Source organism: Lutra lutra, chromosome 8, assembly GCF_902655055.1.
Source record: "Lutra lutra chromosome 8, mLutLut1.2, whole genome shotgun sequence".
NCBI classification, from domain to species: domain Eukaryota; kingdom Metazoa; phylum Chordata; class Mammalia; order Carnivora; family Mustelidae; genus Lutra; species Lutra lutra.
Genome location: NC_062285.1, coordinates 50,992,611 through 51,017,164, shown reverse-complemented (window position 1 = coordinate 51,017,164; position 24,554 = coordinate 50,992,611). Strand labels below are relative to the sequence as shown.

The window sequence follows — 24,554 nt, the reverse complement described above, 5'->3', positions numbered from 1 at the left end:
GCCTTCAGCTCAGGTCATGATCCCAGGGTCTTGGGATTGAGCTCGGCATTGGGCTCTCTGCTCAGTGGGGAGCCTTTTTCCTTCCCCACACCCCTCCAGCCCCCCCCTGCCTCTTTGCCTACTTGTGAACTCTGTAAAAAAAAAAAAAAAAAAAAAAAATCTAAAAAAAAAAAAAAGATTTTTAAAAGACAGGCAGTGGGGTGTGGCCTGACCAATAAAAATATCAGTAAGTAAAATTAGAAGTGACAGAATACACACTCCAGGTATAAATGTCTAAGACTTAAGGACAAAGCTCTCATGTACCTACAATATTCAGTCCAGAAATAAGAAGGTATATCCAGTGAGCTGAGATTAAAGTTTTGAGCATATTATTGCTCACTTGCCTCTACATATGGCAACTGGTAGAAGTATACCAAAATATATATGGCAACTGGTAAAAGGTATATCAAAAAATCTTAAATTATCTTTGTATAATTAGTTTTTAAAATTTTTTTCATTATTTTTAATTTTTTAAAAAAGATTTTATTTATTTATTTGACAGAGAGAGAGAGATCACAAGGAGGCAGAGAGGCCGGCAGAGAAAGAGGGGGAAGAAACAGGCTCCCTGCTGGGCAGAGAGCCCGATGTGAGGCTCGATCCTAGGACCCTGAGATCATGACCTGAGCTGAAGGCAGAGGCTTAACCCACTGAGCCACCCAGGCGCCCCTACTAGTTTTTTTTTTTTTTTTAAGATTTTACTTATTTTTGACAGAGAGCACCCACAAGTAGGGGAGCAGCAGGCAGAGAGCAAGAAACAGGCTTTCCACTGAGCAGGGAACCCAGGACCCTGGGATTATGACCTGAACTGATGGCAGCCGCTTAACTGACTGAGCCACCCAGGAGCCCATATAATATTAACTTTTACAAAATATATCTGCAATTCACTTATTCCTTTCATTATTGTTGCTTCCAGAAACCTGGGACGTTCTCCTTTGGTGGCCTCAGGAATCTTTTCAACATAATTTTTCAAGAAAAGGAAATTTTGGGGGTGCCTGGGTAGCTCAGTCTGTTGAGTGTCAGCCTTTGGCTCAGGTCATGATCCCAGAGTCCTGGGATTGAGCCCCTCATGGGGCTTCCTGCTCAGTGAGGAGCCTGCTTCTCCCTCTCCCTCTGCCTGCTGCTCTGGCTACTTGTGCTCTCTCTGTCAAGTAAAAAAAAGAAAGAAAAGGAAAGGAAAGGAAATTTTGCTTTGAGCTTTAAGACACATTATGGTTCTGTAATATTTATTAAATTGCTCTTGGTGTATTTGGTTTTTTAAAGATTTTATTTTTATTTATTTATTTGAAAGAGAGAGAGAGAGAGAGAGAGCATGAGTTGGGGGGAGGGGCAGAGGGAGAGGGAAATGCAGACTCCCTAATGAGCAGGGAGCCTGACCTGGGACTTGATCTCAGGACCCTGGGATCATGACCCTAGCCAAACGTAGACACCCAGCCGACTAAGCTACCCAGGTGCCTGAAGTATTTGATTCTTGAAGCTAGAAGGTATCTACATTGGTTTGAGGAGAGTTGTTATCTTCAGAAGTCTTTCTGTAAATCTGGAATAGAATAGATTGTTATCAAAGGGATAGTAAAGGAAGACAAGACAAATCCCATTTATTTTCACATTCTGATTTGCTTAATGCTTCTATTAAATTCACATCATGCATAAAGATTTGCTTTCACTTTTGCTGAAGCCCACATTATAGCGTTGAGCTAGTACAGAACAAGAGTACAAAGGACTTAATATAGCCAGTTGGAATGGCAGGTTCATTGAGGCTTTCCAAGTTCAGAGTCATCATTATTCATTCAATAAGCACATATTTAAGTGTCTACTATGAGTTCAGCATTATCTTGGGCACTACTGTTTAACCATCATGCGTATTATTAAAAAATAAAGTGGAAAGGAAGTTTGTATTTCTATAACACTACTACAGTTTTCTATGGTATTGATCCATCTCCTGAATAATATTCACTGCTGATTTCTTTCATTTTGGCTTACACATATGTTTGGGTCTCTCTTATTCAAAGACACTGCTGTCCTCTAAGTATCTCCCTTTAGTCCCAATATGCAACATGATTTTATCAGTTCTCTACTGCATTTGACACTTGATAATCTCCTTGAACATTTCCTTTCCCCGGCTTCTGTGACACTTTTAATTTCCTTTTTCATCTCTCCACTTCCAAATCATTACCAACTCTCAAGGATGGCTCTAGTATTTGCTCCTTTTGGAGATATCCAGTACCAGTGTCCTAATGGTAATAGGCCAACTGGCCTCTTGGTCTATTTTATCCCTAACCTCTCCCCAGACACATTGTTGCTAGTTTTATTTTGCTAGATAAAACTTTAAATCATGGTACTCCATTCCTCAAAAACCTTTACTAGATTACCTGTCCCTACTGAATTAAGCCCAGGCTCTCAAGACTGGACTTCAAAGGCCACCTATACCCTGGATTCAGTCTACTTCTTCAGATTTCTATCCCATCAATTCCTGCCGCATCTTATTTTTTAAAAATAATTTTTATATATTTTTATTAACATATAATGTATTATTAGCCCTAGGGGTACAGATCTGTGAATCGCCAGGTTTACAACCTCACAGCACTCACCATAGCACATACCCTCCGCTATGTCCATAACCCTACCACCCTCTCCCTACCCTCTCCTCCCAGGCAACCCTGTTTGTTTTGTGAGATTGAGTCTCTTACGGTTTGTCTCCCTCCTGATCCCATCCTGTTTCGTTTATTCTTTTCCTACCCCCACACCCCTCATGTTGCATCTTCACTTCCTCATAACAGGGAGATCATATGATAGTTGTCTTTCTCTGATTGACTTATTTTGCTAAGCATAATACCCTCTAGTTCCATCCATGCCTGACACATCTTTTTCCAGATTAGCTGTATTACTTGATGGCCTCTGGAGTGACCTGATGCTTTCCTATCTAATGCCTTTGCCATTGCTTCAAGAATGAAGAACCTATCCCCTTTTCCCATTCCTGTACCCTTATCAAATCTCTGCTTGACGAAATCCTATGCATACCTCAAGGCATGGTATATTGGCGTTGGGAATTAGAATCTGTATAGCCCCTCATTGTAAAGAGTTCAAATACCATTCTTTTCATACGAAATCTTCTCAGGTTCTCTCAGTCAGATGAGATCTCTTTCTTAGCATTTTATACTTCTTTGTTTTGTATCAGTAGTACTTCCTAAGGGCAGGGGGGCATGGTGTGGAATTCATCTTTGTATAATTAATCTTTGTTTCCCTCATAGTACCTGATACACAGAAGGTGTCTAATGAGTATCTGCTGAATGGAATTAAGGGAGCTCAATTTTTAAAACACTAAGGATAGTAAGCTAAATCAGTAACTTGTTTTAGGAGGGCAAAAGCTAGAGCTCTAAAATTTCTCATGTACTAGATGATTAAACTTCCTACACTAAGATCTAAATAGCTAAAAAGGAAAGGTATAGAGTCTTACCACTCTTCTTGAGAAGTTCTCCTTTTCGGGATTTATCCAGGTTTTCAAGAAATTGTTCAAAAACTTTTATATAAGGAGCTAGACTGGTCTTCTTATAATCTAAATTATGAAGGCCATGCATTATAATTAGCATTTTGGAAGCAGAATAACATCAGAGTATAAATAACTTTAAGTTTTTAAAAAAAAATTCTCTAGAACAACAATAAGAAAAAGAATTCTCTAGAACAGTACTGTCCAATATAATGAGAAATATGTAGTTTAAATACTCTACTAGTGGGGTGCCTGTGTGGCTTAGTTGGTTAAGCATCTGCCCTCCACTCAGGTCATGATCCCAAAGTCCTGGGATGGAGCCCCACATGACTCCCCACTGTGCAGGAAGCCTGGTTTTTCTTCTCCCTCTGCCTGCCACTCCCTCTGCTGTGTGCCCTCTCTCTCTCTGTCAAATAAATAAATAAAAATCTTAAAATAAATAAATACTCTAGTAGCTACATTAAAAAGGTAAGAATAATTTTAATATTTTATTTAATTCAGTGTATCTAAAATATTAATACATAATAAAATTGAAATATTTTATTCTCTTTCATACTGTTTGAAATCTAGCATTTTGTACTTAAAATACATCTCAATTTAGATGATACATTATCATGAGAAATACTTGATCTATATTTAGATTTGAATTATAGACAGTGTAAAAGTAGGCTCACATATCCAAATTTCCTAGACATACTTAAATGTTTTCTAATAATTGAATCAAATATCAGTTTTAAAATTTATCTATTGGGGTGCCTGGGTGGCTCAGTGGGTTGAGCCCCTGCCTTTGGCTTGGGTCATGATCTCAGGGTCCTGGAATCGAGTCCTACATCGGACTCTCTGCTCAGCAGGGAGCCTGCTTCCCCTGTCTCTGCCCACTTGTGATCTCTCTCTCTCTGTCAAATAAAAAATCTTAAATCCCCAAACATTAAAAAATTATTTATTTAAAAATATTTTAAAAATGTTTAAAAATATTTATTTATTTTAGAGAGACATCCCTTAAGATTTTATTTTTAAGTAATCGCTATACCCAACATGGGACTTGAGCTCATAACCCTGAGGTCAAGAGTTGCATGTTCTACCGACTGAGCCAGGCACCCCAATCAGTTTTAAAATTTAAATTAATTAAAATTAAATTTAAAAAGTCAGTTCCTTGTTTATACTAGCCACATTCCAAAGTGCTTAACAGCCATATGTGGCTGCTGTATTAAGACAGTGTTGCCTGAAAATATCCAAACCACATGTACATATCTACTACAGTAGTCAGGCTTTCTGGTATTAGACCAGCATAATCTATTGCTCTACGTTAAATCCCATACAATATTCTTTTTTTTTTTTAACAAATTGTGGCTTCATTAATAAATAGTTTTACCAACAGAGCAAACATTAAAAATGTCAGGGGCATTCTACCTGGAGACAACCAGAAGTTTATAGTCATAGTGCCTTAAGTACAGGTATTTTTTTATTTATATAAAATTTTAAAAAAATGTATACAACAAAAAAATTTTTAATCTTTCCCCCCAAGATTTTATTTATTTATTTATTTGAGAGCGAAAGAGAGAGAGAGAGAGAGAGAGCACAAGCAGGGGAAGAGGCAGAGGGAGGAACAGACTCCCCACTGAGCAGGGAGCCTGATACAGGGCTTAATCCCAGGACCCGGAGATCATGACTTGAGCCTAAGGCAGACGCTTAACGACTGAGCCACCCAGGCACCCCCACAACAAAATTTTGAATACAGAATCTTAATCGTCTATTTGTTTTTTTAAGATTTTATTTATTTATTTGACAGACAGAGATCACAAGTAGGCAGAGAGGCAGGCAGAGAGAGAGAGAGGAGGAAGCAGGCTCCCCGCGGAGCAGAGAGCCCGATGCGGGGCTCGATCCCAGGACCCTGGGATCATGACCTGAGCCGAAGGCAGAGGCCTCAACCCACTGAGCCACCCAGGCGCCCCCCTTAATCGTCTATTTAATTACACAATCTATAATACTCAATAGGGGAGAAAATCTGAGAACAAGATGAGATTTGGATTTCAGTAGTGTGCTGTATCTGGATGGAATAGTCCTCATAATAGTTCATTCAAAAGAGTAAAAAAAACTATACTTAAAAAAATTTTTAAGGGGCATCGGGGTGGCTTAGTCAGTTTAGTGTCTGCTTTTGGCTCAGGTCATGATCCTGAGATCCTAGGATGGAGCCCTGTGTCATGTTGGGCTCCCTGCTCAGTGGGAAGTCTCCTTCTCCTTCTCCCTCTGCCATTCCCCCCCTGTTTATGTTCTCTCTCTCTCAAATAAATAAATAAAATCTCTCTCTCTCAAAAAAAAAAAACTCTCTCTCTCAAATAAAATCTTTAATAAACATTATCTGATGTATGACTAGAAAAGGAATTTTGACGAGGATATTCAGGATGAATATCTGAACTGTGGCAATCATGAAAGTACCGTGTATTTTGTCCTAAACTTTTATATATGAATTTTCTTATAATAATATAAAATATACACCAAGGAAACTGTTTAGTTTGGGATCAGCCCCATAGTACTTAGAACCTTTAATTCAAGATTCTAAGCTCCTTGCTTGTCTTTTTTTTTTTTCAAAGATTTTATTTATTTATTTATTTGACAGACAGAGATCACAAGTAGGCAGAGAGGCAGGCAGAGAGAGAGAGATAGGGGGAAGCAGGCTCCCCGTTGAGCAGAGAGCCCGATGTGGGGCTCGATCCCAGGACCCTGGGATCATGACCCGAGCCGAAGGCAGAGGCTTTAACCCACTGAGCCACCCAGGTGCCCCTCCTTGCTTGTATGTTTACTTCACCATCGTGGAATATGTAACAGGCATTCACTAATCACTTAAATATTTACTAACTATATATTAAGTACTCTGCTAAATTCTAAAAAAAATATAAGCCAAACTCTTTGGTTTTAAGAAGTTTTTAAATGAACTGGTAAAACAAGTCCTATATGTAGTAATAGAAAACAATATATAATTAAAAGACCAAAGAGGCACATGGATAATTATAAGGCCAAAGAATCCACCTGTCAGTGTTGAGCGAGGTGGCTGTGAGGTGGGTCTTAGAAAAAAGATATAATTAGGGGTGTCTGGGTGGCTCAGTCAGTTAAACATCTGACTCTTGGTTTCCACTCAGGTCATGACCTCAGGGTGGTGAGACTGAGCCCTGCGCTGGGCTCCATGCTCTGTGTGGAGTCTGCTTGAGATTCTCTGCCTTTCCCTCTTCTGCCCCTCTCCCTGCTCATGCTTGCACTCTCTCTCTCAAATAAGTAAATAAAATCTTTAAAAAAGAAAAAGAAAAAAGACATTAATAGATAGAACATTCCAGGATTCGTGAAGAAGGGTGGGAACAGGGGCGCCTGGGTGGCTCAGTGGGTAAAGGCTCTGCCTTCGGCTCGGATTGTGATCTCAGTGTCCTGGGATCGAGCCCCACATTGGGCTCTCTGCTCGTCGGGGAGCCTGCTTCCCTATCCCCACTCTCTTTGCCTGCCTCTCTGCCTACTTGTGATCTCTGTTAAATAAATAAATAAAATCTTTTTTTTTTTTTTAAAGATTTTATTTATTATTTATTTTGACAGAGAGAGATCACAAGTAGACAGAGAAGCAGGCAGGCGGAGAGAGAGAGAGAGAGAGAGAGGCGCCCCTAAATAAATAAAATCTTAAAAAAAAAAAAAGGAAGAAGGGTGGGAATAAATGGTACTAGTGTGATAAAGGACAAAGGCTTAAAATTACAGAAACTAAAGCGATAGTAGGGAACTTACACATCACTCATTCCAACCCCCCACCATCTCTAAAGCACCCCTGACTGATGGTTATTAGGCTATTTATGAATACTTGAAATGACAGGCAGTTTAGTTTATTTTGAATAGTTATATTAGAAAATTTCTCTTTAAAATCTTTGAACAGGGGCAACTGGGTGGTTCAGTTGTTTAAGTGACTGCCTTTGGCTCAGGTCCTGGGATGGAGCCCTGCTCAGTGGGGAGCCTGCTTCTCCTTCTCCTGCTCCCCTTGCTTATGCTTTCTCTCTCTCTCTATCAAATAAATAAAATCTTTAAAAAATAAAAAAATCCCTGAACAAAAGAAAAAGATGTTCATCAAGAGAAAATATTTTTAAAAAATTGTGAAGTAAGGTATACATGTTGTTAAAAAGAATAAAATAGTAATAACAGGTTGGAAAAAATAGCTTTCTGCCCTAATTCTGACCTCTCCATCCTCTTGAATGGCAACCACTTTTTCTTTCTAGCACCTACTTTTAACAGATGAACACTTCCAATGTTTAGAAATCCAAAGCCATTCTTCCTAGGACTGTGGCTTTTTTGTGGGGAGGAGAAGTAGGAAAGGGTCAGAAGGCTAAGATTTTTCCTTAATTCTCAATGTGTTGAAATTTCAAAATGATGTGCCTTGGTGCCAGTCTGTTTTCCTATTAGGCTGAGCCTTTTTTTTTTTTTTTTAAAGATTTTATTTATTTATTTGACAGACAGAGATCACAAGTAGGCAGAGAGGCAGGCAGAGAGAGAGAGAGGAGGAAGCAGGCTTCCTGCAGAGCAGAAAGCCTGATGTGGGGCTCGATTCCAGGACACTGGGATCATGACCCGAGCCAAAGGCAGAGGCTTTAACCCACTGAGCCACCCAGGCTGAGCCTTTTCAATAAAGGGCTCATTTCTGTGATGGCTTCCTATATAATTTTGATATATATATTTTTTACCTCTCTTTTGTTGTTTTTCTGAAACTCCCATAGTTAGGTATTAGACCTCCTGAACCATTTTTTTTTTTTTTTTATTTGTCAGAAACAGAGAGAGTGAGCACAAACTGGGGGAATGGCAGGCAGAGGGAGAATTAGGTTCCTGGCTGAGCAAGGAGCCAATGTGGACTCGATCCCAGGACCCTGGGATCATGACCTGAGCCAAAAGCAGATGCTTAACTGACTGAGCCACCCAGGCATCCGCTGAACCATTCTTCTGATTTTCTTTATCTTTTTCCTCCTTAAAATAAAAACAAAATAATTATCTTTTTTTGTAGTACTTTCTGGAAAATCTTAACTTTACTTTTCTAGCCCTTCCACTGAATTTTGTATTCTAATGATTATGTTTCTGATTTCTAAGACCTCTTTCTTATTCTCTGAATGTTTCTTTTCATAGCATTCTGCTATTGCTTCATGGATACACTATCTTCTCATATTCTCTGAGGATAATAATTTTTTAAAAAAAGGTCTTCAGGGTGCCTGGCTGGCTCGGTTAGTAGAACATGTGACTTTACTTCTCTGGTATGTGAGTTTGAGTCCCATGTTGGGCACAGATTACTTAAGAAAAAAAGAGGGAAAAAAAGGGTTTTCTTTGTTCCTTGCATTATCTGTTTTCTCTGAGTTCCTTTTTCCAGTTTATTCTGATTTTTCACGTTGGAGATGTTCTTCAAATTATTTATTTAAGATTTTATTTATTTATTTGACAGAGAGAGAGAGGGGGGTCACGAGTAGGCAGAGAGAGAGGGAGAAGCAGGCTCTCCGCTGAGCAGAGAGCCTGATGCAGGGCTTGATCCCAGGACCGTGAGATCATTACCTGAGCCAAGGGCAGAGGCTTAACCCACTGAGCTACGCAGGTACCCCCCAATACTTTATTTTAAAAAAATATTTTATTTACTTATTTATTTGAGAGAGATGGCGGGGGAGAGGCAGAGGGAGAGGGACAAGCAGACACCATGCTGAGCACAGAGCCAGATGGAGGGCTCAATCTCATGATTCTGAGATCATGACCTTAGCCAAAACCAAGAATCAGATGCCCAACTGACTGAGTGACCCAGAAGCCCCTCAAATACCTTAGGCAGAGTGCTTGTAATCACTATAAACATTAATAGTGGAATATACTATGGTTAGGTATTATGTTAGAGCTGGAACAGATGAAGTGATTTTGTTTGTTTTTGTTTTATGGAGTGATATTTGAACTTGGGTTTTGAAAGAAGGTGGCAACATTTGACTGAGAAAGGTCAGTTAGATAACACAGATCTGTACTGTGTTACAAAAGTCACTAGACACATGTGGCTACTTAAAACTAAATGAAATTGAGGGGCGCCTGGGTGGCTCAGTGGGTTAAAGCCTCTGCCTTCGGCTCGGGTCATGATCTCTGGGTCCTGGGATCTAGCCCCACATCGGGCTCTCTGCTCAGCAGGGGGCCTGTTTCCTCCTCTCTCTCTGCCTGCCTCTTTGCCTACTTGTGATCTCTGTCTGTCAAATAAATAAATAAATAAATCTTAAAAACAAAAAACAAAAAACAAAAAAACAAAACTAAATGAAATTGAAAATCAGGTTTCTCACAATTCAAGTGGAATGTGTCACATGTGGCTAGGGAGTACCACACTGGGCAGTGCCTTACGTTTCTACTGCACAAGAAGTTCTATTGGTTCTGTAGAGTGTCTTTTGGGTGTTGGTATATGAAGATTTGGCTTCTATTAGCAGGAAGATTTATAAGTTTCCCAGCTTCATCAAATTCTTGAATATACAATTCAACCACAGTTTAGATATATATTTACCATAACATTCTCTGGATATATCAAGAGCAAAGAACAAAAGCATGCATATATAGTAGTTGTTAAATAAGTAGCTGTTGAATCTAAAATTGTGAGAGTCAAATAACAATCAACATAAAATGACAATTTAATCTTATAGCATTTATTTATTTATTTATTTTTTAAAAAGGATAGATTTATTTATTTATTTATTTATTTAACAGACAGAGATCACAGGTAGGCAGAGAGGCAGGCAGAGAGAGGGAGAGGAGGAAGCAGGCTTCCCACCAAGCAGATATTTTATTGGACTGACAGAGGATGTCTTGTAATAAACTTATATTAAAGTGAGACTTCAACATATTAACATACCTCTGGTTCTACGTTTGATATCAGATTCGGCTTCATTTCCTTCGTTTCCCTCATCATTAATGGAAATGGCATCCAATTCACGGCAGAGAGAGCTACAAATAATAGAATAAGAGAATTTTTTTTTTTAATTTTTTAACTCTATACTTGATTTCGGGCTCAAACTCATGACCCCAAAATCAAGAGTCACATGACCTACCAACTGAACCAGCCACGTGCTCCAGAATAAGAGAATTTTATTCTGTTTTTTAAAAGTAGTCTCTATGCCCAGTGTGGAGCCTAATTCAGGGCATAAACTTATGGCCCACAGATCAAGACCTGAGCTGAGATCAAGAGTTGGACGCTTAACCAACTGAGTCACCCAAGCCCCCCAGAATAAGAATTTTAAGATTTTATTTATTTGATAGAGGGAGAGATCACAAGTAGGCACAGAGGCAGGCAGAGAGAGAGGGGGAAGCAGGCTCCCTGCTGAGCAGAGAGCCCAATGTGGGGCTTGATCCCAGGACCCTGAGATCATGACCTGAGCTGAAGGCAGAGGCTTAACCCACTGAGCCACCCAGGAACCCAGAATAAGAATTTTTAAAGTTGGTTCTTGGTCAACATTACCCAGTGTATGATAGCACAAGAATCCCACAAAATTTTCTGTGAAAACAGTGTGTGACCAACTAAATTTGGGATATTCTAAAAATCACAATCGCATCTTGCGAGTTTTCCATGCATAAGAGCATAATAAAAACTGGGAAATCTTGCAGTAAATAACATTTTATCTGTTAAAATCATTATTTCTCAAACTTATTTGAACTTACAATCTTTTTATAGGAGAATAGCAGCTTGTGTTCTGTGGAACTCACTAGGAAATGTTGCTTTACAAAGGCACTGTCATATAGCCTCAGAGCACCTGCCTCTCTGAAAGGGATCTAATTCAACCTACTTCAAATTCAGAGTAAAAATCACAAACAAAAAATGAATGATCAGTGATGTGGAACATACCTTATGGTTGGAACAGTAAATGGATCAAACTGTTCCACTTTCTGTACATTAATAGGCACAGAAATACGACCTGTAAGAACCAAAAGTTATAAACTGATGATTGTAAAATACAATCCTATGTGTTATTTTGGCCAAATTTTAATCTAAGGCATAGAAAAAGGGTTAGACTTACCTTTTTTTTTTTTTTAAGATTTTATTTATTCATTTGACAGAGATCACAAGTAGGCAGAGAGGCAGGCAGAGAGAGTGAGAGGGAAGCAGACTCCCTGCCGAGCAGAGAGCCCAATGTGGGATTCGATCTCAGGATCCTGAGATCATGACCCGAGCCGAAGGCAGCGGCTTAACCCACTGAGCCACCCAGGCGCCCCTTATCTGTTAAAAACAATAGCTAGAAATTACTTCCACATTAGCTGTTTTTAATTTCTCCTAAAAACAAAAAAAATAGATATGAAAGAATGTTGAGCTATAATCTAGTGTTCTTATTTCCACTTTTATTTCTATCTCCTTCTTCCTAATATCCTTATATGTAAGGACAGAATGATATCAAATTTAGTGAGTCCTGAAAAATGAAATAACATAGATATAGTTCATTTCATTAACTTGGTTTATTTGCTGAGATCAGAACAGACACCTATATGTTGGGCATCTTTAGAAAGCATTTTGGAAATAAAATAGACAGCATTATACTTTCCCTTTCACAATATCCACACCTGGGATACCTCATAAAATTCATTACATCTCAAAAATGAGATAATCAATCTAAAGGATGCCAGGTAAATAACAAGTAAAATAATCAAGAGAATTGGGAGTTGTTGTTTGAAGACAGAGTAAAAAGACTACAGCTACTTATGGGAAAAGAATATAATCAAATGTGTATACTTATGAACATAATTATTTACCCAAACTCTGAGTATTAGAATAAGGAGATACCCACTATAGCTTTAGAATTAGGTTTAAAAAATAATAAGAAATATATAATGCACACTGCATCAAAAACTAATGATGTGGGGCAACTGGGTGGCTCAGTGGGTTAAGCCTCTGCCTTCGGCTCAGGTTATGATCTCAGGGTCCTGGGATGGAGCCCCGAATTGGGCTCTCTGCTCTGCAAGGAGACTGCTTCCCCCTCTCTCTCTGCCTGCCTCTCTGCCTACTTGTGATCTCTCTCTCTGTCAAATAAATAAATAAAATCTTAAAAAAAACACACACACAAAAAAAACAACTAATGATGTATTTTATGGTGATAAATAAATTAAATAAATAAATAAACAAACCCAAAACTTTTCAGCCACTGGCTACCTAAACATAATTTTAAAATAATAATCAAATCAAATTAAAAAAATTAAAAATTAATTAATTCAAAAATTTAAAATGAAATATATAATGAGCACTGGGTATGATATGGAACTGATGAATCACTGAACTCTACCTCTGAAACTAATAAGACAAATTAAAAAAAGAAATACTGGGCGCCTGGGTGGCTCAGTGGGTTAAAGCCTCTGCCTTCGGCTCAGGTCATGGTCCCAGGGTCCTGGGATCGAGGCCCGCATCGGGCTCTCTGCTTGGCGGGGAGCCTGCTTCCTCCTCTCTCTGACTGCCTCTCTGCCTACTTGTGATCTCTCTGTCAAATAAATAAATAAAATCTTTAAGAAGAAAAAAATAAAAAAAATAAAAATAAAAAAAGAAATACTAAGCTTATTATCAAAAGAAGCTAAAAACACATAGTTGATAGGTTTAGAAAGGGGCTATTCAAATATATGCACTAGAGAATCATCACAGATTATTAAAGGAAACTAGGCAACTTGGGAGAATTGAATGTGTGACAGATCCTTTTCTAAGTACTTTACATCTTATTATTTTTTACTTATTTTTTTAAAGATTTATTCATTTGAGAGAGACAGAGACAGAGAGAGCACAAGCAGGGGGTGAAGCAGAGGAAGACGGAGAAGCAGACTCCCTGCTGAGCCCGGAGCCCAACTTGGGGCTTGATCCCAGGATCTAGAGACCACGACCTGAGCCAAACACAGACACCCAAACATCTGAGCCACCAAGGCGCCCCAGCACTTTACATTTTAGATCTTCACAATAAGCCTGTGAGTTAAGTACTATATCATTTCCATTTACAGATGAGGAAACCAAGACACAGAGAATAATTAGCCTAACATCCCACAGTGAGTGGTAGAGTTAGACGAAAAAGGACAACTACACACAACTGTATATGTCTCCTGATTGGATGAAGCAAAGTTTATGTCAATATAGCAACCATTATATTTATTTTAAAGTCAGTTTCAGTCCATCAAAACATATCTAAGAGAAATGTGAAGGAGGAAAGCTAAAACTATGGAAAAAGAACTGAGGGAGGAGGCATAGTGGGAAAAGCACAGAACTTTCAAGTTTTAAGAACTGAATTCTGTTCCTAGCTCTGACACAATTTGTTTTAAGACTGTGAACAAGTCACATCAACCTCTTGGACCACGGTTTTCTCATCTCTACAATGAGAGCTGTTGTCCTCGGATTTCTAAGTTCCTCTATAGTTCCAACACTAAACCTCAGAAACCCAGAGGAAAATTATTTATGTAGTGGAAACTGATCTGGTAGCTACTAGTCGACAATTAAAAAATAACTTAGTTATCATACGTATTCATACCCAGTGACATGCTTACTCAAACAAAAAATAACTAATTTTTCTTCTAGTTTTCTTTGCTTTCTTTACGTTGTACCTGTTTTAGGATGAACACTAAAGGGGCTCTTCAGTAAATGATTGATTCCTTTGCTAACATTGATGTCCAGCCGTGGGAAACAGTACTGGAGCATGATCTCCCATTCCAGCCAGGGTCCACATTTGTCATTTTTGGTACTATCCTAAAAGCAGATGAAACTCTAGCATGAGGATCAGTAGGAACTTTTGAGGATTTCTTTAAGAGGTTAAAAAATGGCTTTCAGTGATCTTTAACTTACTAAGCAAAAAAATTAGAATTTAACTAAGAATTACATTATATTTATAATAAAGATTTCAATGGAATATACCTGCAAGCTGATGGCTTTCGTCAAATATTCCCAACGCTGAAGTGAATTGTGATACTTCGGGAAGTTTTGCTGAAGTGTCTCATGAATTGGTGATGAGTCATTAAGGAACACAGTCATTTAGAGCCATTGATGAACAATTTATTTTCAGTATGTATTACTCACAAGGATATCAAAAGTTTACTAGAAAGTAATTATTGTTTTCAAAAATGCAAATATTAATTAAATACATTTCCTTAAAAAAGTCCCCTGTAAAAATATATACTGATATGACAGAAAGAATGCCAAAATAACCATATAGTTTTTTTTTTTTTTTAAAGATTTTACTTATTTATTTGGGAGAGAGAGAATGAGAGAGAGAAAGCACGAGAGTGGGGAGGGTCAGAGGGGGAAGCAGACTCCCCTGCTGAGCAGGGAGCCTGAGGTGGGACTCGATCCTGAAACTCCAAGATCATAACCAACTGAGCCACCCAGGCGTCCCTTCTATATAGTTTAATGTAAAACCTTTCCCTGGTCTGTACATATTTTGACAAAATGATTCAGCATTCTTTAAGTATCCATTAATTCTATGAGGATCAACTTCCAAAATGAGGAAATTTATTTCCAAAATGGTCTCATTTCTTACTGTATTCCAGACTAGATATACTAAAATGCAGGAAAACAGGAGACGTTTTTGTAAAAAAGATTAAACTTATAAGAGTAAGTATATGAGGGGCGCCTGGGTGGCTCAGTGGGTTAAAGCCTCTGCCTTCGGCTCAGGTCATGATCCCAGGGTCCTGGGATCGAGCCCCACATCAGGCTCTCTGCTCAGCAGGGAGCCTGCTTCCTCGTCTCTCTCTGCCTGCCTCTCCACCTACTTGTGATCTCTGTCAAATAAATAAATAAAATCTTAAAAAAAAAAAAAAGAGTAAGTATATGAGAATATGTAGGCAGAACACATTTATAATATAGATCAATACATCATATAGCTCACATAGAAGTGGCCTTGGGAAAGGATATTTTCAGGAACAAGGGCTAAAATCTTATCCCAGCTTTCTTTATTTTCAAGAATATCTTGATCAACTAAGGCATATTCTTGGAAGTATTTTTTTATTATGTTTATAGATTTGCTGTAGGAACAATAGCACAGTCCTAATACTATTAGCAACATATACACTGCATAGTTTTTCATGCCAAGAAGGGAGGTTAGTGCTTGCTTCTATTGAATCTTTTTTTTTTTTAGTGAGCATACATTAGTCTAATAAGAAGACAAACAGAATTAGCTAACAAACAAATTAGCTATGTAAAATGGGAATAATATGCCTTCACAGGGTTATGAGAATTAACTAAGACATTCTAAGGGGGAAGAACCTAGTACAGCACCTGGCTTAGAATAGCTATTCAAGAAATGTTTACTTCTTAAATTCCACAACTTACAGATGAATAGCATCATAAATATGTAACAAGGGTAGAAACAGGCCAGGACAACATAATAATACATCAGTAGTAGTGTGGGATAGAGTCTACAGTTTCTACTCCGAAGTACTTGCATTAATGTCTCAACAATTACATAGTGCTTAGCAATTTGCAAACAGACTTCACATCTATCGTTTTATTTAATCTTTGCCACAACTCTGAGATAGATGGAGCAGATGTTGTTTTCCCCATCATACACTTATAAGAAGATAGAGGCTCTAATATTTTATCAGGGTTTTAGAAAGCCACAGAATAGAAACTCTTACTCTTAATGCAATGCTCTTTACATCTAGAGAAGTAGTGAATTTAGTGGAAAGAGTCTGAGTTTTGAAATTAGGCAGACTATGACATGCTTCCTAAATTTAACAATTACTTTTGTGGTACCAAAGAAATATACTATCTAAGTTCTACTTCAACTATAAATGGAGATACCATCATGTCCCTCATGAAGTTACTATTAAGACCAATAAGAACATCTGTAAAGCACCTATCATGAATACTGCAGCATAAGACAGTCATTCAATTAACTCTAGCCTTATTACCAGTAAAATGGTACCCCAATAGAGAAATTGGTAACAATGTAATTCTAAAAGCACATGTAGGTATATCAGACACAGCTTAAACCGCATGGACTCTTTCCCAACAGACCTGACAAAAGGGTGAATTTTTTCACTTAGATGGACTTTCTTTTTAACATCTTGACCACCCTGAAAAATAAACCATCAAAAAAGAACTTCATGTATATGACACAAGTGAAATAATTAAAAATTTTTAAATGTATTCTAAATATAGATTTAATTCTGTCAAAATATAGAATTTAATTCTTTTAATTATGTCAATATTAATTGACATAATTGAACCAGAAAGGTCATTTTCCTCTTGCTACAAGGAGGATACTTACAGCAAAATATGAAAGATCTTAAAAAATGTAGCTGCTATGATTATTTGATCTGCTAGTAAGGTCATCTACTCTGGAATATGGATGCTATAAAAGATAGTTTCATTTTTTTCACTAAACATTTCAGGCTTGGTAACATCTAGCAAACAAAGAAATGTAAAGTATCACTCAGATCTTACCTTTACAAGACTCAAATACTCAACTATCCCAGAACGTACTGCAGAGGACAATTTTCTAACCGTTTCATCACAGACCCAACAATGAACACCTCTCCTTCCAGAATATACCCAGAGACGATGCTTAAATCCAAAGTCCTCTGAGGAGGGGAGAAATAATATATTTTAAAATCTATAAATAAATTTATAAACTCCTGGTTCTTGCTTATTTCCTTGGCTTCATTTTTACCTCTTATCCACATGTACTCACCCTAACTATACTAAATTATGTGTAGTTTCCTGTCTCCCATGGTCTTGCCTTCATGTCTATACCTATCCTGTTCTCTCTGCCAAGAATTTCTTCATGCCCTTTTTTTTCCTCTCAAGCTTTTTTTCCCCAAGATTTTATTTGTTTATTTGTCAGAGAGAGAGCACAAGCAAGGAGAGCAGCAGGCAGAGGGAGAAGCAGACCCCCAGCTGAGCAGGGAGCCTGATGTGGAACTCGATCCCAGGACCCTGGGATCATGACCTGAGCTAAAGGCTGATGTTTAACTGTCTGAGCCACCGAGGCATCCCCAAAAAAGAGCTCTTTTTAGTACATGCATTGCTGAAGCGAGGACAAGAGTTAGCTATTTTTTTTTTTTTTTTTGAGAGAGAGAGTGAGCGAGCGTGCATGCATTGGGGCAAGGAGTGGCAGAAGGAGAGAGAATCCCAAGCAGGCTCCTTGCCCAGGAGCCCGATGTGGGCCTGTATCCCAGGACCCTGAGGTCATGAGCTGAGCTGAAATCAAGAGTTAGAGGCTTAACCAAATGAGCTACCCAGGCATCCCAAGAGTTAGCTATTTTTTTTTTTTAAGGTAGCAGCCTTTTATTTATTTACTTATTTGAGAGGAGAGAAAGAGAGAGAGCACAAGGCATGGGGAAAGTCAGAGACAGAGGAAGAAGCAGGCTCCCCACTGAGCAGGGAGCCCGATGTGGGGCTCGATCCCAAGACCCCTGGGATAATGACCTGAGCTGAAGGCAGACAATCAACTGACTAAGCCACCCAGGTGCCCCTCTTTTTAATATCATTGTCATCCTTATCATCACCTTTTCTGATCTAATTTCTTTCTATTCCAGTATGTACTCCTGCTGTTCTCTATCCCCATGGTACCTTGTGTATATTACTAAACTAAATGTAATCCTCAATTTTATTTGTCACTTAGAGTGTATAACCTACTTGAGGCAATCATTATCTTTCATATTTCCCTCATCTAGGACAGTTTTTAGCACACAGAGGTGCTCTGTCTGGGTAGCACACAGACTGAATTGGATAAAAACTCACTGGTTTGATCAACAGCTTTATTAGCGTTTCAACTACAACTTTATTCTAGTCTCCTTTTATTTTCCAGATATATGTTTCAAGGAAACATGTTAGAAATCTATGAGATTTGATTATAACATGGTATACATAGACAAATATTCAGAGGAAAACAGATTCTTATATTTGACCCCACTCAGACACTGCCAATACTTGCCCTTCAGTGCTCGGTCGATTATGCGTATGGCCATCGTCATGAGGGTCCAGCACTTAGAACATATGTCTGCAGAACTGGAGTAGAGGCTTCATTACTCACTGTCAGTGATATCATCCACCCTACCAGCAAGGCATGCAGTGCTTACCTACAACATCTCCTCACATCGTCATAGTCTGTCATATCAATGTCAAACACCAGTTCTTTTTCTTGAGCCTGGAAAGCTCCCAGCTTCACTGTATTGTGCTGATTGGGCTACAAGGAGAAAATATCAATCAGTTTCTGTAAGAGCTGTCATGCTGTCAATTATGCTATTTTCTAACCACACAAAGAAAGTGGCCAAAGAGAAATGAAAACAAAACAAAACAAAAAACCCATAATATAATGCGAACTCTACTCAGTTAAAGTTCACTAGTTTGGATTTTATACATCCAGAATGGATGACAATATAAAGTTCATCTACTTAAAACAGGTTTTGGTAAATACATATTATCATAGATATTTTTTACCAGTTCTACTGAGATATAATTGATATGTTACATTGAATAATAAATATTTGTTAATTGGGGCGCTCGGGTGGCTCACTTGGTTAAGCATCTGCCTTCGGTTCAGGTCATGATCCCAGGGTCCTAGGATTCAGCCCCACATTGGGCTTCTTGCTCTGCCTGTTTCCCCCTCTCTCACTACCCCTGCTTGTGTTCCCTCTCACACTGTGTCTTTCTGTCAAATAAAGAAAGAAAATCTTTAAAAAAATTTGTTAATCAATAGAAATCCCAATAAGGCTTTTTTAGGTTTCTCATAAAGAGTAGTACGTACAAATAATTAATGCCCTATTGCAAGCTGTTTTAAAGACTTTTAATTATTACTGGACATATAAGTAACAAAAAGATATTTAAAATTTTTCAATAATTCAAAATATCTCAATTTAGTTTGAACTGAGCCTTTGGCTCAAGCTTTAAGTAGCCTCTTTTTTTTTTTTTTTTTTAAGATTTTATTTATTTATTTATTTGACAGTCAGAGATCACAAGTAGGCAGAGAGGCCAGCAGAGAGAGAGAGGAAGGGAAGCAGGCTCCCCGCTGAGCAGAGAGCCCGATGTGGGGCTCAATCCCAGGACCCTGGGATCATGACCTGAGCTAAAGGCAGAGGCTTTAACCCACTGAGCCACCCAGATGCCCCTGTAAATAGCCTCTTTTGAGGCTATGGGCCACCAGAGGAAAAAAAAGCAGACTGAATACAGATACTTATCTTGCTCTTTCCAAACCTGCACAAAAATGATAGTAAAGGTTTTCTTAAGAAAGGCATAAATCTTTAAAAAAGGACCAGAGTGGGGGAAAAATTAAAAAGTACCAGAGAGGAGAAAATACCACTAAAATTTTTATAAGGATAACCATAAGGGCTGAATTTTAAACTCTCAGTAAGGAAAGATAAGCAATCCAATTTACACCTCAGCATCTCCCAAACTCAGGTGATAATGGGTATCCCTAGAGTTAGAGAGAGAGTGTGTGTGGTAGTGGTGAAGCTAAGATTAAAAATAGGAGAATCAGTTAAAAATCTATTTATGAAGCAGTTAATTCCCCAGATTCTTCCATTTACTCTGCAGAGCTAGGTGACTGCACTTTCATTTCCCTGGCAAAGACACCTGAATTATTATCTGGAGAACCTCAAATAGTGGGTCTCTCTGGATTGGGGTGGGGGGCAGGAACAATAGGCACAGTTGAAGAAAGTGTATTGTACTGATATATAGTGGATTAAGTGGACAAACATTTACATGTGGAAAGTTGAGACCCAGCCCTCTCCCCAACTTTTATACCCTATTACTGCCATCCTATGCAGGAAACCAGAAGATTCCTCACTGAAGAATCTGATCAGGAGTGCCAGGCACTATGACAGGCTCTAGGAATAGAAGATTTGTGATCAAAACAAAGATCCCTGTGCAAGTGAAGTTTTCATTCAAGCAAAGATCTAGAGAAACTGACATCAGAGCTTCCTCCCCCAAAAATGGCCTAGCCAGATCACCCTGTAATAAAGAAATCTCAGCCATGTATACACAATGTCCAATCAGCTTTTTTAGTGCTTTATTTTTAAATATAAACAACATGCAAGAAATTATCAGACTTATGAGGAAAGCCTCTAATATGAAAGAGGAGAAAAAAAACAGGGAAAAACAAAGCGACTTTGAGAAAACAGATTATATAACAGAAAACATAAACTATCACTGATACTCTCAGAAAGATAAGACATATCAATGAAAAAAGTACAGGATACTCTAAAAAAAAATTCTTGTAAATTATAATAGCAGAAATGAAAACCTCTGAGGAAATTCCCCAGAAAGTAGAGCAAAATAAAAATAAGGGAAAAAAAATTAGTGGACCAGTCCAAGACACATAACATCTGACTTTAGGATTTGTAGAGACCAGAGAAAAATTATAGATAGAAAAAATTATATTTAAGGAAAAAAAAAGGGGTGCCTGGCTGGTTCAGTCAGTAGAGCATGAGATTCTTGATTTCTGGGTTTTAAGTTCAAGCCGCATGTTGGGGATAGAGATTACTTAAATATAAAATCTTTTTTTTAACTTCAAAATAAAATCTTAAAAAATAAAAGGAAAATTTTCCAGAATTGAAGGACATGAGTTCATGATCATAAGAGCCCATCAAGTATCTAGCATAATAGATGCAAAAAAGATGGACACCAAGGCACATCATTGTGAAATTTTATTACATTAGGGACAGAGGGGCTAGGTAGAAAATCCTAAGAGCTTTCAGTTCCAACACAGTGAAATAAGAATCAGAATGGCATTAGTCTTCTTCTTTTTTTTTTTTTTAAAGATTTTTTTTTTAAGATTTTATTTATTTTATTTGACAGAGATCACAAGTAGGCAGAGAGGCAGGCAGAGAGAGAGAGAGAGAGAGGAAGAAGCAGGCTCGCCGCTGAGCAGAGAGCCCGATGTGGGGGCTCGATCCCAGGACTCTGGGATCATGACCTGAGCTAAAGGCAGAGGCTTTAACCCACTGAGCCACCCAGGCGCCCCAGCATTAGTCTTCTTAACAGCAACACTGGAAGCTAGCAGATAATAAAAAATTCTAAGGGAAACTGATTTACAAACAACCACTAGTTAAGTACAAAGGTAGAATGAAGTCATTTTCCAGATACAGAAAGTGTCCAATATTTTCTTTTCCATGCACCTTTTCTCAGGAAGCTCCTGGAGGACGTGCTCTACGTAAAGAAAAGTAAACCAAAAAGAGAACAAAGGATTCAGGGAACACAGGATCCAAAATAGGAGGTAAAAGGAAATCAGGGTGATTACAAGATTATATTTATCCATGAGGCTTAGAGAGAGCAATTAGTCCAGCTTGGAGGTCAGGAAGCTGCAAGTGAAATTTCTTCAGGATGAAACTGACCAAATAAATATAAAAAAAATTTTTTTTTGAGATTTTATTTACTTATTTGACAGAGAGAGAGAGAGAGAGAGATCACAAGTAGGCAGAGCAGCAGGCATAGAGAGGGAGGGGGAAACAGGCTCCCTGCTGAGCAGAGAGCCCGATGTAGGGCTTGATCCCAGGACCCTGAGATCATGACCTGACTCAAAGGCAGAGGCTTAACCCACTGAGCCACCGAGGCACCCCAATAAATAAAATCTTAAAAAAAAAACACCAAAAAAAAAATTGGGCACCTGGGTGGTTCAGTCAGTTAAGTGTCTGACTTCTGACTGTGGCTTAGGTCATGATCTCAGGGTTACAGGATTGAGCCTGGCCTTGGGCTCCATGCTCTGCAGAGTCTGCTTGAGATTCTTTTCCTCTGCCTCTTGCCCTGCTGGGCGCTTGCTCTCTCTCTAAAATAAATATATAAATCTTGGGGAAAAAAAAAAAAGAAAAAGAAATAGTTCCATACAAAAGCTATCATCCCATGAGTGTGTTTCTCCCCGCATGTATTTATTTTTTTGTAAGTTTTTTTTTTTTTTTTCTTTTTAAAAGAGAGCACGAGCAGGGGAGAGGGGCAGAGGGAGAGAGAGAAGCAGACTCCCTACCAAGCACGGAGCCTGACACCAGGCCTGATCTCAGGACCCTGGGACCATGACCCACGCTGAAGGAAGAAGGCAGATGCTTAATTGACTAGCCACCCAGGTGCCCCTCCCCATGTGTATTTTTAAGGAAAGAAAGGCAATTTTGGTATGTTCATTCATTCAACAAATACGATATATTCTCTCGGGCAGGCACTAATCTAGACATTTAGACTGTATCAGTGGCAATGGGTAGGAGGAGTGGCAGGTTGCAGAAGGCCTCAAAGTGAAGACTTGAGGAGGTGAGGGAAGGAACCAAGGAGATATCTGGGGAAATGGGTTCTGGGCAGTGGAAACTGCTTGAGCAGGGGCAGTGTGGCAGGAGTGGAATGAGTGAGGGGGAGAGAGGGGCTTTTACTCTGAGCAAAATGGGGAGCCACTAGAGAATGGTTTTGAGGAGAGGAATCACAGAATCTAACTTGTTTTAAATGGATTGCTCTGGCAACTGTTTTGAGAATAGACTCTAGAGTCTATAGGAGCAAATTGTTAGGAAGTTTTTACAGTAATTCAGATGAAAGATGATAAGGATGGTAGTAGTATTGGTACCAGTGGTTGGATTTCAGATAATATTCTGGTAGAGCTGAAGAGATTTCCTAATGGAATAGATATAGGAGTGTGAGAGAAATAGAGGAATCAAGCATATCTCCAAGGGGTCTTGGTCTGGCTCAGTCCGTAGAGCATGTGACTCTAAATATTGGGGTTACATTGGATATAGAGATTACTTAAAGACAAATAAACAAACAAAACACCTCCAAGGCTGGAAAACAATGTAATTCTTTTAAAATACCCTCCTTTAAATCACGCTGACTTCCTCATTTACTCTTTTGGCCAGATACTCAATTTTTCTGTCCTAGTGAGAATACAACCAATTCACTTCCAAATGATTTCCAGTCAGTAATGTGGATGGAGTATGAAAGAACAACAAAATATTACAATCTACTTGCAAAAAAGTTAAAGTGGGACTCAACTAGAATCAATTCTAAAAATTTAACCTCAAAACAATGAGAACACCAATCCATTCTTGGTTTAAAAAACAAAACTACAAAATACATTAAAAAACCGATTTCTTACTCTGTGGGAATATACCGCGCCTATATCAATCTTGTATGGATTCATTTTCTGCATCTCCTTTTCCAGCTCACTCTGGTTGTTGAAGGATTGGTAGCGAATGTAAATATCATCTTTCAATGTGAATGAAAATTCACGGTGTTGAAAGTAATTCTTTATTACTGCAAAATAAACATACCATTTTAAAGTTAATTTGGCACTTGATTCGGCTCAGGGCATTAAAACATTAACCAATGATAAGATATTTTTAATGAGCCCTCTGTGCTCAACGCTGTGCTACATGTTTAAAAAAAAAACAACCCAAAAACAAACTAGTTCCTACTCTGAAGGTGCATACCATCCTGCATCTGATAGGAAAAAGTAAAAATGAGGAAAAAGACGCAGACATATTCTAAAGCTGTCTCTCCTCGGCGAGCACTACTAAGTTCAGCTGCGAAGAGTTCAGTACCTCTCATCTTCCGGGAGATGCCCCGCTGTCCCCGATACAGAACACGCCTCTGCAGCTTCCGGCTACGACCCAGTAATCTTCTGGGCTCAGGCGCCGCGGCAGGTAAACGAGGAGCTGAATGGGGAGTCCCACCACGTAATGGTAGGAGCAGCGGCTCTTTCTTCCTCTGTGTGCCTGCTTACCGTAACCTCTCTCGGCCCCTTTACATCTCTGAGGTGGTGGGGAGGGCTCGAGATAATACGCGAAGGCGCTGGCACAATGCCTGGCGCACAGGAGGTATTTCATATTGTCGTTCCGAGGAACGCTCCCAGTACCTCCTCACCCTCCCCACCGAACCACTACCCGCTCCGCTCCCGGCTTCCATCACCTCCGCCATAGTTGAGCCAACGGTAGTACTGCGCGTAGGGAAAAAGCCTCCGGTAATAAAGCTTAAGCAGTTCGGGCAGCTCGGCAGAGTCAAACGTCTCCATGGACGGCGCGACTCACTGTCTGTCGTAGTACCGCAAAAATTGGCGGGAATCACACAGCAGGATCCCCGGACACTGCGCAGGCGCGCTGTGGC

The 24,554-nt window shown here is 38.9% G+C and overlaps 1 protein-coding gene across 1 annotated transcript; it reads right to left on the bottom strand.

Annotated features, from left to right (window-relative positions):
- Window positions 1–1,368: 1,368 nt before the first annotated feature.
- On the bottom strand, window positions 1,369–24,537 carry PRIM1 (DNA primase subunit 1). The gene is made up of 13 exons (XM_047739869.1): window positions 24,360–24,537; window positions 23,548–23,705; window positions 18,566–18,672; window positions 18,421–18,494; window positions 16,929–17,065; window positions 16,500–16,558; window positions 15,396–15,505; window positions 14,400–14,488; window positions 14,093–14,234; window positions 11,376–11,445; window positions 10,389–10,480; window positions 3,491–3,589; window positions 1,369–1,573 (listed from the first exon to the last, which is right to left on the bottom strand). Exons 1-13 carry the CDS (start codon window positions 24,460–24,462, stop codon window positions 1,554–1,556), a joined length of 1,260 nt encoding a protein of 419 aa, XP_047595825.1. The 5' UTR covers window positions 24,463–24,537; the 3' UTR covers window positions 1,369–1,553.
- Window positions 24,538–24,554: the final 17 nt, after the last annotated feature.

Coding starts and splice junctions, on each gene's coding strand:
- PRIM1 (XM_047739869.1), bottom strand. CDS start 24,462: ATGGAGACGTTTGACTCTGCCGAGCTGCCCGAACTGCTTAAGCTTTAT. Junction 14,489..15,395: donor TTTAGCCCTTGTTCCTGAAA/ATATCCTTTCCC, acceptor ATGACTCATCAC/CAATTCATGAGACACTTCAG. Junction 3,590..10,388: donor TATCAAACGTAGAACCAGAG/GTATGTTAATAT, acceptor TTCATAATTTAG/ATTATAAGAAGACCAGTCTA.